Below are 13,145 nucleotides of genomic sequence, written 5' to 3'. Positions count from 1 at the left end.
CCTATCATTGTTTGCCACCGAGAAGAGCCTGGCTCCATCCTCGTGGCACTCACCCTTTATATATTTATAAACATTAATAAGGTCACCTGTGTTCCAGTTTGAACCCATTGCCCCATGTCCTATCACTGGTTCTCAAATAATGTGCCCCAGAGCCCTGACAACAGTAACTTCTGCCTAGTAGACCACATCCACACATATTTAAGAGCTTTTCACCTTACTGTGAATATATGATTCTGGCCCTGCATGGTTTCCTGCATCCATTCCTGATGCACTGACGGACTCAAGGGTAAAACACAAAGTTCAGATTTAAGCTTTGGGGTCAAGGGACCATTTCTGTCTTCAGGTGTTCAAAGTTGAGACCATCAGAGAAGGTGCTAAATTCATACAATCAAATATCCTAATAGTGTTGGTTCTGGCCAAGTCTCTGAACCTCCTGAGTCTGACTAATCCTTGAGTATCTTTACTTGTGATGTAAATTGTGACTTTGCTTCAGAACACAATTATGCAGGGCCTTGCAGGTTCCTCTGAGAGTCGGGCAGGGGATGTGAAGGTTGAGATCATTATCCAGCATTTCAAGATTCCATCTCAAATGTTTGCAGCAAACTTGTGTGGAATTGCTATGAGCCTCGACCCTCCTAAACCATGGCCTAAAAAACAAACGACTGCCTAACCGCATGCCTTCTACAATACAGCTGTATCAGATCCTGCAAAGGCTGTAAAACAGACAGAAGCTCCACTTTTCACACCACAAAATACACACGAGCTGTGTATTTAAATTACACAGAATGAGTGACTTGATGACAGTAAATGTTCACCTTCAGTATGTGAAGCCAGGGCTCAACACTTCTGGCCTCTTTGGGGTTTTTAAAATTTAAATATAGAAAAATTACAGAATACTTTCAGTTATTTCTTGCAGTTTGAACAGAGAGTAGAGTCTCACTAAGTGTCTCTTTTTTGGTTTTCTTTGGCAACGTGCTGTTCATGTCCAAAGACACATTTCTTCTGACGCAGGTTTTGCACCACTGCCAGCGTGCACTTACATACACACACACACCAAAGCACAGCCCTTATCTGCACTGCAGCTTCCATGGAAACGGCTCCAAATGGGACCCTCAGCATCCCAAGACACCGAGCATCACGTACCTTGTATGTAAAACCGCTCTTGACCTTCAGCTGCTTTTTGTTCCAGCTGCTCTTTGTGGCCCCGCCGGAGCTCCTGTGGAGATCTGCACTGTCATCGCTGGACGCGTCCGACTAGAGCAACACAGCACAAACGCCAATTAATAAGACTCAAGCAAGCAATATATTAATTACACAGGCATTCTCCTACATCTTTATAAGCAATATTTTAATTACACAGGCATTCTTCTACTTTTTTTTTTAAGCAACACGTGATTTTTGTGATTGATTCATTACGGTAAAATAATGCAACGATGCTAATCATCTTATTAAATACAAAAGGAACAGAAAACCACGTTATTTGGAAGAAAAGTCAAGTCAAACATAACATGGACCTTTTTTTTAAATCCAAAGCTTTGTGTGGGAAAGGTGATTTGCCTGTGACAATAATTCACTGCCACACAACAACTCCAAGTGCATCTCGGGAGACGTCAGGAAGGAGCCGTGAGGAGGAAAGCAATGACATTCTGACCTGCCTTAGGGCAGATGGCATTAAGTGTTTTTAATGAGAACACTTGCCTATCGACTGCAGAAAGAGGAAATGTTTAGTATATACTCCACGAGTGAGCCTGTTACTTCTCTCCTGTCTCACCTCAGCACTTACTAACCATGTTAAGCAGGTGTCGACGTTTCCTGATGGGACGAATCGGCGATTCGAAATCACTGTCGTTCATAACCTACACAAACAGAAATCAGGATAATTGCAAAGAGGATTTATGTTTTCGTGTTTCACTTGTCATTTCCTTGGGTTTTTTTGCTAAGACTCACATCAGGAGACTTCAAAACATTCATTTGTTTCCTCTTTTTCCTCTGGCAAACGATCTCCTCTTCACTCTCACTGCTGGTTCCTACAGAACAAATAGCAAACAGCATTCAGAAGAAAATGCATTGCTCACAGTACAATACTGCTATAACTGAGCAATCAAAATCTGTCTCTCTTATCAAAGTACCTGCAAAGGAGATTACTTATTGATCTACGTGGCAAATACTGTTCTCTTCAGCCTTGTTAATCAAAAGAAATAATCTCCAGCTGGGATGAACAATAAATCTCCTGGCTGGAAGTGATTACCCCACGGGCAGGCACAGGGAAAGGGAGGGGAAAAGGAACCAGGAGAAGCAGCCCTTACAGTTGAGTAAGAGTTGAGTTCTGGAAGCGTTTTGTAACACAGATCCCTTTGGGAGCCTGAAACAAAGCCAGAACTCACCACAACAGCCTCTGCCCAGCTGCTTTTCACACACCTGCAGCCTTTGCTGCTTTTCAAAGGAAACGAATGAAAGGTGGTTATGAAATACATGAAATCCAGGATCCTCATCACGTTCTGCGGGACAGACAGGGATGCTCACGGCCACCCTGGGAGCGAGCGCTGGTTCTGCCCACATCACCCAAAGGGCTGAATTTCTTTAAGGAAATGCACAAAATTCCCAAATATTCCACTTCTACAATAACATATTTAAATACCAATAAGTGTCATTCCTACACCACCCACTGTCCGGGGCGATTTTCAAGACCTGACCAGACAAAGCCCTTAACAACCCGATCCAGGTTCAGTATTAACCCTGCACTTCTAAACCAGAATTTGTTTCTTTTTGCACTTTGGGGGTTTTTGGTGAGGTTTTTAAATTATTTCCTATTAAACAGATCACAATTTTTTGGTTTGTCAGACTAACACATTGGTTTGAAGGTGTGATGATTCAGGAAGGAAGGTGGCAATCCATCGTCTTCAGAAAATACCATATCAGACAAATTGAAAGAAAAGGGGGAAAAGATGCTTTAGCCACCAAAAGGATTGGGTCGTGCTTTGCTTTGATGTTTAAGGACAGTAACAAAACCATTCGGAAAAACTCAAAGTGCCCTACAAATCAGACCAAGTACTATCAAGCCTGAATTACTTTGACAGTAACATTACTTTGAAAGTAACTCAAGGTTACTCAGAGATAAAGACAACAAAGGGCGTGCAGATCATCTGTAAGTGACCTAAGAGTGAAGAATGATGGTCATTTATGTATTGGCAATATCTGAATATATTTTTTTTATAGTCTGTTGGTCCAAATCCAGAAAAAGACACAAGGGGAGAGAGAGGAGGAAATAAAATAGAACAGAGCCTACAAATAGTCAATGTGTTTAACACAGTCCAGGTTTGTGCTGAAGTTACAATCAGAAAACTTTAAGTGCAAGTGAGTTGTCATGTAACTAAACGGACAGAAATCCATCGGTCAAGTTTCTGTTCCTCAGGAACAACAGGAAAACACAAAGGGATTCAGGGACCGAGGTGCGGCCCATCCAGACGGTTACACAGACAGTGGGATTAAGAAAGGGCTTTAGAGGCAGCTCCAGCTCCCACGTACTGCAGTATCACAACCATTATTCTCTTTGCCTTTCATCCTTCCCACCGAAGTCATGAAACCAAATGGGGGATCCAAAAGACACTCAATTCTCTTTGTTTAACCACAAAGACATTAACTAACGGTCCCTGTGAAATCCCCACCTTGGGCAGGAGACACCCGTGAGCTGTGCAGGGTGGTGCCGGTGGCGCTTCCAGTTCTTCCCAAAGGGGAGCCAAGTGCGTCCCCAGCTGAGCTCCCCACGTCCTGCCTGCGGGGGCTGGGATCCACCTGAGCTGTCACAGGCAGCTCCGGAATGTCCTCCCTGGCTCTGGAGAACACGTTCAGAGGAGTTCTTTTGACAGCTTCACTGTTCAACCCCCTTCTACCTGTTGGGGTGGAAAGTGCAGCAGCCGAAGCTCCAGGTGACCCGCTGCCCGTTGTGGCCCCTGGCCTGGAGCAGGGCCAAGTGCTGTCACCCCCGGCCCCTTCTCTGGCCCCTGGCCTGGAGCAGGGCCAAGTGCCGTCACCCCCGGCCCCTTCTCTGGCCCCTGGCCTGGAGCAGGGCCAAGTGCCGTCACCCCCGGCCCCTTCTCTGGCCCCTGGCCTGGAGCAGGGCCAAGTGCTGTCACCCCTGGCCCCTTCTCTGGCCCCTGGCCTGGAGCAGGGCCAAGTGCTGTCACCCCTGGCCCCTTCTCCATCACTCCTGCTCCTGCTCAGGAACGACAGCGGTGTGGAAATGTCTCTTCTCCCAAGACTTCTGCCGTCCCGTTTTGGCGATGTTTCAAGTCCGGAGCTATCATCCTGTAATTTCTTTTCATCTTTAGTGGATTTAACATCTACGTGACTCCCCGAGGCACCATTTAATTTTCTGGTATTAGTACTTATATTTTCTTCCAAGATTTCATTCTCAGACTCTTCGATGGAAAATCCCAGATCAAAATTAACAGCAAACAGCTCTTGGGAGCAGTCCCAGAGATGGCCGTCATCGTGCAGGAGGCGCTCGGCATCCCCCGGCGGCCCCGCGGCTGAGGCTGCCCTGCTCGCCGGCTGCTCGGGGCAGGCGGGGTGGCTGCCCCGCCGTGGCTGCTCCGCGGGACCCCGCTCACAGCCCCGCTCCGCGCCCGGCCCGGCGCCGGCACCCGGCCCGGCCCAGCGCCCGGTGCTGGGGGAAGAGCTCCCCTTCCCTGTGTCATACCCGGGTCCATCTTCAAATAAATGCACACTCTGCTCTCCAACAATAACCACATTTTTCTTGTTAATGTCAAGATCTTCTGTATCTTTTTGAACAGAGTACTTTGAGGGGTTATTTGTCAGCGTGTGATTTCTTGTTGGAGTTTTCTTTTGAATTTCTGTGAATTCTTCATTGTCAAACAGGCTATCGAAGCTGTCATTCCAGTGAAGTTCCTCCTTGTCCTCAACGGCTGCAGTCTCAGGAGATGACACAGGTTTTGGAAAACAGGTACTCACAGGAGCACACAATTCACCGCTGACTTCCAGCTCAGGGTTCTCAAAGAGCTGCAGTGAGCGGTCACCTTCTGATGACACAGAGCAGACCCTGTCCCGCAGTCTCTCTGAATAGCTATCAGAAATACCTTTTGGAAAAGGACATATTGTTTCTTCATTTCTCATCACGTTTTCAAAATCATCGAGTTTATCCAAAGAGGGAGGAGATTGTGATAAAAGCCTTTTCACATGGGAAAATACTTGTTTTAACCAAGGAGGCTCCTCAGATGGTCTCACAAGTGCGAAAGAGTTCACATATGATTCAGAAAGATAAAATAAGTCAGGGGACACAGGTGATTTCTCAGCTGTGAAGCTACTATAACCTGAATCTGCGTGGTTCGCACCCAGTGACCTACAGGCTTCATCTACAGTCTCATGTTCCTTTATCGCCGCACTCTCCTGGATTACAGCACTTGCGCTGCTGTCGCACAGGTCACTGCACCCATTTAAGTCAAACGTCACCTGTAGCTCCTCGTGGTTTGGGCTGTGCCTGTCGGTGCTTCCCAGCAGAACCAGCCCGCTGGCTGAGCCAGAACCCGAAGCACCGGGGGCTGAAGGCAGCATGGCCACTTCCGAATCTGCTCTGGAGGTTCTTTTAGGAGCCTTTGGTTTTGTTATTTTAAATGTGGTAAAGAATTCGCTTCCATTATCATTGGTATCAGGTGAAAACGGTTTTACTTTCGCTCTGTGTGCTACGTCTTTTCTAGATAAGCGTGCTTTCTGATCGGATGCGGAGCTGCTCACGGAAAGGTGGCTTTTATTCCTTTGAACAGTCACGTCTTCCATACGCAGGTGAGGCTGAAGCTCCAGTTCGTAGCCGCAGTCTCCCTGCAGACAAACACAGTGTAAAATTTACTATAAATACATACAGGCTTACAAGGATATTTAGAACAAGTGACAAATGTTTTCATACGCCTAAGGGTGACTAGAAAGGAAAAAGGGGAAAAGGAAAGCGCTTTGCATTTAAGACCACAACCTTCAAACGAAGCATTTGCTGGCAGCAACTGCAAACCCAAACCTGAATGTTTTAGAAAGAGTAGAAGATACCACAGATAAATAAAGAGACTTTCCCAGAGCACCAAGGCCCAGCGTTGGGCGCCGAGCAGCTCAGCCGCGGTTCTCGGGTCAGCAGCAGCAATCACAGAACCACAGCATCACCTGCCCATTGCCAGCACAATGTGCGAGCTCTGCTGTCCCCAGCGTTGGGGGGACCAGCATGTTCTGAAAGGTGCTGTGAGCAGAAAAGCAATCACAGAACCACAGCATCACCTGCCCTTTGCCAGCACGGTGTGCGAGCTCTGCTGTCCCCAGCACTGGGGGGACCAGCGTGTTCTGAAAGGTGCTGTGAGCAGAAAAACCCCCATCTGAGCACAAGTGAGCCCAGAGTGCTCTGTTCTCTTCCTGCTGTCACTTGTAACTTGGCTCCTGCCATTGACGGCACATTAACAACTTCTCACCTACATACTCCGAATTTATCTTTTGTCAGGGATGCTCATTAATCTGCTGTTCGAAAGGCACTGACCCAGGCAACCAACGCTCTTAAAAACACACTTGAAAAAAGCACAATAGCCGCTGACCTCAGCCCCAGCCAGGTATCCATATGAGGACTGTCCGGACTGAAAAGCTATTCATTGTCCTTCTCACTCTCTCTTTTAAAGTAGGATTTCAAAATCAAGGCATGCAGTCTCCCCAGAGAACAGGAGGGTCAAATGGGGCTCTCAATGCAATGGTTTGAAACACTCCTGCAGAGTTCAAACCTATTTCACTAATGAAAAATAAAAATGGGGATGTAAGATCTAAACAGGAGATATGATTATTATTTTTTGGCAGTTCAGTCAGACGAATCTCTAGACTTACTAACCCCTGAATTGAACACAGCACCTTTATACAACAGTGGGTGATAAAACTGACTCGTACAATAAGAGGTTACCTGCTTCCTATGCAAGTGACATTCTCCAAAATCCAACCATATATAAGCAGGAAAAAGCAAGGTCCTCATAATGAGAACCTCCTGAACCCTCCTCGCTGAGCCGTGAGAATATTCTGAGGGCAGTTCCACTGCAGCTTGTTCTGCTCATGCTGATATTCACTATTCAAACTCTGACACCTGCATCTTCCAGTCCCATCGCACCCTTCTCCAGCTCTGCCGGGGTTTCTGCAGCCGGAGCTGCCGTGACAACCTCTTACCGTCACACTCCTTACAGGAAAACCAGGTTTGGAAAATACCCTGGATACTCATTCTGCCCCATTACACAAGGCAGAAATAACCATACCTAAAATTACTGCTGCCTGCCTTGTCTAACTGTGCTCCTGAAAACAGGATTTGCCGCCGTCTTCCATGCACTTGGAGACTGGTCATATCCTATCACAGTTTCGGATCCCCCCTGCCTGCAATAGATAAAACATCCTACCTGATATTAACAGTGGTTTTTCACTCTTGGGAATAGTAATAAACTCAGTATTTCGATATCACCACCAGCTTCACAGCCAGGCCACAGAAAGGATCGTGTGCAGAATAGGTCAGGAAGAATGTGCTCGGGCTGTTTCAGGAGCACAGCCGGTTACCAACCCTGTCCCAGCAATGTCCCCGTGTCCCGGTGACAACGTCTGCGTGTCTGTGGGTCAGCACATTGGGGACAGTTCAGCCACTAGAGATTCATCTCCAAAGGGCTGGGAAACACCTACTCCGCTCGTACTCCAGATGTTACTCAGCTGCTACACACAGCTTAGGCTGCTCATTTACAAACACATCCAAAGAAACTAAAAGGTGGGATTTTATAAAAAGACATCTCCAAGGAGATCCCCAGACTGCACAGGCTGCCTTAGAGTACTAATATGAGAACACTGAAGAAAAAAACATATACCATGAAAGGGTTAAAGGCTGATTTGAGTATGTGCAGGTTCCAAATAATGAGCTTCCCTCAAGCTTGGTCAAGAGACAGAATCAAGAGACAGAAGCGTTTGTATGAAATCAGAGGAGTAACGAACACCAACCAACACCACCTGCTCCAATTAACTTCACAAATGTCACCTGAACAGATGACACATTTGGCTGACAAGGTAACGGTGTTGATAACGATCTGGTTAGATTTATGTAAGTAACAACTGAAGGTTGCATAATATTCCAATTGAAGTATCCAAGCATCACAAGAACATAACGTATATTAAATGGATTAAAGACTGATTAGCTGCCAGACCACTAACCCTATTGAAGCACAAGCAGGCGATGCCTTGCCTACCCCACACACTCCTAAGAGGCACAGCACCGACTGTTCTTGGCTCTGTATTGTTCTGCATTTTTTAAGTAGCCCATAACTAATCAAATCTGCAGGAAAAGATGAGGGTTATGAGTAGGCGAAAGGACAATTCAAATCCCAGCTGGCCCAGAGGTGGAACAGATAACAGCAAATCATTTCATACAGCCAAGCACCTTAACTCCATACTGAGTAAGTTAGTAGAAGCTGTAATGGACAATAGAATCACTGGACGAGTCTTCTTCAGAAGTGCCAATATTGCTTTTGAAAACAAAACCACCCCTTACAAACCCAACAGATTCATTTGAAGAGACCGAGAAGCAAAACCATGGAGATGCTCTCAGGCCAACCACCCTCCCGCTTCCTGAGAGGCTGTCCATAATCCCTGCCAAAATCCTTAAAGAAACCTTGACAGAGAGCAACGCAGGGAACTTCTCGCACGGATGAGTAACTGGGTACAAGACAGAAAACAGGAATGAGGAATTGTCACAGCAAAGAACTTCCTTAGGCCACGGCGTGTACCCATCGCTACGTCCTGACTCGGGTGGGGAAGCAAAGCCGGGGCCAGCAGAGCAGCCAGAGGACTAATTCAGCGTCCAGAACTAACTTCAGTAACCTGATTTCAGGCTTACATGGAGTTATATAACTGTTCTTGTTCAACCGAGTCAATCAAAATACTTTCCCCCAAACAAAACACCTTCTCCCAGGGAGTCTGCTTAATACTGATGGAGCGAAAGGACAGAGTTATAATTGCCACACGTTAGCCTGAATGTGTGTGACTTGTAGGAACTACCTGGTCAGCTCTCCCATAACCTGCTCAGCTCCGGTGTGCCCAGGACTCAGTAAATAGGTCATGCAAGAGCAGAACAGGCAACTCGCTTATGCTGCTGCACTAAATCAATGACCCTGCCTAGAATTACTGATTCCATCTAAAAAACAACACGTTTTCAAGATAGAAAATAAAAAGGAAAAGCAAACCTAAGATATTAACATTTTCAGTTCTAAACTATAAACATATGTATATGCACACACATACACTCTATTTTCTAGTATTTCAATTTAAGGCGCCCATTATCAAAATCAAAATTAACCTCTCTCTTCTCATAAGCTGCTGTGGATGTACATCTAACGAGATTCAGATGTTTGCCAAAACCCTGGTGGTTTTCCTATTTACAAGTGAAACGGTAAGTCCGTAAACAGCTACAATCTCTGTTTTAACAGTTCTGACTTCTCTAATGAGAAGCTCGACTGGAACGGAGGCAGGAGCAGCAGGGACCGCTGGCATTTCAGTCCTTCTGGCATGAACCAGAAGCTGGTTGTTAGTGCCCAGGAACCAGACTGGAGCACAAGGACAAACCCCCAAAAGCTGCTTTAACCCAGGGACTCGTACCGGAGCAAGAACTGAGGAAAGCATAGAAACGAAGACATTCCAGAGCGCTCCTTCCCCAGAACAAGCCCTTCTGAGCTTATACTGGCTAAGACTACATCTGCAATGGCCCTGAGGGCAGCGCATGGACTTTCCCTAACACAAGATACAGGCATATGACATATTTTGATTATCATATGATTTTTTCTGCTTTTTTTTTATATTCCTTCCCCACTGATCTCTAAAATTCTAACCCCTTTTTCGGAGTAACAGTGATCATTAAACTAATGTTTACACAGAAGTATCCAAAAGAATTCCTTTCTGGCAAAAGCAGCTTTCGCCTCCATTCACCTTGGAACTTCACTGAGGTTTCAGCCCAGCTCTTTAGGAAATGTTGCAATGCTTTCATGGCCATCTTTTAGTTTTATTGCTGTAAAAATGATCACTTTTCCAAACCATTTACACATAGGCTAAAGGACTTTCCCGCTGCTGTGATTCGGTGCGAAGCTCCCTGCACCGGAGTCCAGGCCGTTATTGATTCCGCTCAGGAACTGGTTAGCGAGCAGATTAATGGATCCCTCCTATTCCAGAAGATACTCCGGGGGAAGGAACACTGTCAAAAACCTTTTTAGGAAGTTCAAGTATATTATATGAGTTGACCTTTAAACATATATGCAGTTGATTTTGAAGGAAGCCTAATCGACACAGAAACCACAACTCCCTTCTTCAAAGGCTGCGATGTTTCCCTTCCTAACGGTCTCACGTTATTGATACCCAACTGCCATCAATACACCCAAAAGATCCCGAAAAAGGAAGATTTATTAACAAAACACAGGGCATGTACCCCAGCGATATGGGGACAGGTATCATTAGAGGGGCTACACAGGCACGATTGAATGTTCAAGAACATCTGAAGTGTCAGAAAATGAATTAACCTGTGGCTCGGTATCTGCTTGTTTTGCAAAGCTTCCTGGGCAGCAGCGACAGCAGTGAGAGCCAGCGGTGCCCAGCCGGGGCTGCAGGACGTCCCGTCATCTGGTGTCAGCAACAGGCACAAGCTGAGCTGGGTGAGCTCAGCCCGGGCTGTCCCCCTGCTCAGTGCTGCATTAGGAACACGGTCATAGAAATCACCTGTAATTGTATTGTCATAGAAATACACAGCCGGGGAGACCCCCCACAGCACAGGGAAATACCCAGCAGTGACCTGGGTACCGATACGGAATTTCCATTAAAATATGGGTAGCAAAGCATTCCTGCAATAATCTCCTAAGCTCGCTGCATTTCCATATGAATACTGGAAATACATCCAAGCAGACAACAGGACCCCTGCATCTAAAAGCAGTTTTTCAACTACAGTAGCAGTTCGGTGTCCTAAATAAATGAGATTATATTGCCCTAAACTTTATAATATTATAATAATGCACCGATGACAAACCATTATTAAAATATTATGATCTCTCCAAACATAAATGTCTTCAAAGGCATTTGGTGTATAGCAGCTCCTGCAAGAGTTCCAGGACTATATGAATGGATTATTGCCAGTTTGCACTTGGCACACCTACTGTAAACGTCCTGCCAAATGAGCCGGCTGTCAAAGCTCAAGGAACAACCGACCCATTATTCACATGCATAAATATTTTGACAGCTTGTGAAAAGCAGTATATAGCGGCGTTAAATCCAGCAAGCTAAATGCAAAATGACCATGCACATGCACACCCCTCTAACCGAACAACCCAACAGCAGAACAAGCCCACAGGAGGCACCAGGAGCACGAGGCACCACGCACCCAGGACCTGCTGACCGAACATCGGGAACACACGGAGCAGCACAAAGACCCGCAACGGGCCGGCAGCCGCTGCCATAGTGCTACCCTCTATTCCCCAAAATAAGCCCTAGCATGATTGTTCAGGATTTTTGAGGATACGCAAAATATAACCCCTACTCCAAAAATAAGCCCGAGTTAGGGTTCATTAAAAAAAGTCTATTTAAAGTGTCCCGGCAGCTATATGTGTAAATAAGTAATCAGTTTTGGAGCAAAAATTAATATAAGACTCTGTCTTATTTTGGGGGAAATAGGGTATATATACCACAGCACAGAACGCACAGGAAGCTTCTCTTGCCTGCAGACTTAAGCTGGCGATCCTGTATCACATACTTGATGTTTTATTTGGTTTCCATCAGACATAACATCATGGCACGTTTTCCAGAAAACTGTGGTCGTTAACTTGGGGGGAAGGAATACTTGTGGCTGGTGTGCCCGAGCCTGCGGCACAACGGGTACGGGAGGATGTCATGGAGCTCTGCGCACAAACACTGAGTGAACACAGCAGATACACCATCAGAGATCACAGTATCACAGTATCACAGTATGTTTGGGATTGGAAGGGACCTCAGAAGATCATCCAGTCCAATTCCCCTGCTGGAGCAGGAACACCCAGCTGAGGTTACACAGGAAGGTGTCCAGGCGGGTTGGAATGTCTGCACAGAAGGAGACTCCACAACCCCCCTGGGCAGCCTGTTCCAGTGTCTGTCACCCTCCCTGAGAAGAAGTTTCTTCTCAAATTTAAGTGGAACCTCTTGTGTTCCAGCTTGATCCCATTACCCCTTGTCCTATCATTGTTTGCCACTGAGAAGAGCCTGGCTCCATCCTCGTGGCATTCACCCTTTATATATTTATAAACATTAATAAGGTCCCCCCTTAGTCTCCTCTTCTCTAAACTAAAGAGACCCAGCTCCCTCAGCCTTTCTTCATAAGGGAGATGCTCCACTCCCTTAATCATCTTTGTTGCCCTACGCTGGACCCTCTCCAGCAGTTCCCTGTCCTGCTGGAACTGAGGGGCCCAGAACTGAACACAATATTCCAGATGTGGTCTCACCAGGGTGGAGTAGAGGGGAAGGAGAACCTCTCTGACCTACTGACCACCCCCCTTCTAATACACCCCAGGATGCCATTGGCCTTCCTGGCCACAAGGGCCCAGTGCTGGCTCATGGTCATCCTGTTGTCCACCAGGACCCCCAGGTCCCTTTACCCTACACTGCTCTCTAATATGTAATCTCCCAACCTATCCTGGAACCTGGGGTTGTTCCTGCCCAGATGCAGGACTCTACACTTGCCCTTGTTAAATTTCATTAGGTTATTCCCCGCCCAACTCTCCAGCCTGTCCAGGTCTCTGGATGGCAGCACAGCCCTCCGGCGTGTCAGCCACTCCTCCCAGCTTGGTGTCATCAGCAAACTTGCTGATAGTACACTCAATTCCCTCGTCCAAGTCGTTAATGAATATATTGAATAATATTGGCCCCAGCACTGACCCCTGGGGCACTCCACTAGATACTGGCCTCCAACTAGACTCCGCACCATTGACTACCACTCTCTGGCTTCTCTCCCTAAGCCAGTTTGCAACCCACCTCACTACTCTATTGTCCAGACCACACCTCCTCAACTTAGCTGTGAGGATGCTGTGGGAGACTGTGGCAAAGGCTTTACTGAAGTCAAGGTAGAGCACATCCACCGCTCTGCC

The 13,145-nt window shown here is 46.6% G+C and overlaps 1 protein-coding gene across 3 annotated transcripts in view; it reads right to left on the bottom strand.

Annotated features, from left to right (window-relative positions):
• FANCM (FA complementation group M) overlaps positions 1-13,145 on the bottom strand; it is a 65,492-nt gene that overhangs the window by 7,857 nt on the left and 44,490 nt on the right. For all 3 annotated transcript variants that reach the window (XM_082058276.1, XM_082058277.1, XM_082058278.1), the window contains 4 exons: positions 3,666-5,835; positions 1,948-2,027; positions 1,788-1,856; positions 1,144-1,254 (listed from right to left, as the gene is read on the bottom strand). In XM_082058276.1, the coding sequence (XP_081914402.1) occupies positions 1,144-1,254; positions 1,788-1,856; positions 1,948-2,027; positions 3,666-5,835 (2,430 nt within the window). The remainder of the gene's footprint in view (positions 1-1,143; positions 1,255-1,787; positions 1,857-1,947; positions 2,028-3,665; positions 5,836-13,145) is intronic.

Source organism: Streptopelia decaocto (assembly GCF_964273445.1).
Source record: "Streptopelia decaocto genome assembly, chromosome: 7".
Taxonomy (NCBI): Eukaryota; Metazoa; Chordata; class Aves; order Columbiformes; family Columbidae; genus Streptopelia; species Streptopelia decaocto.
This window is presented reverse-complemented; position numbering and strand designations above follow the sequence as displayed.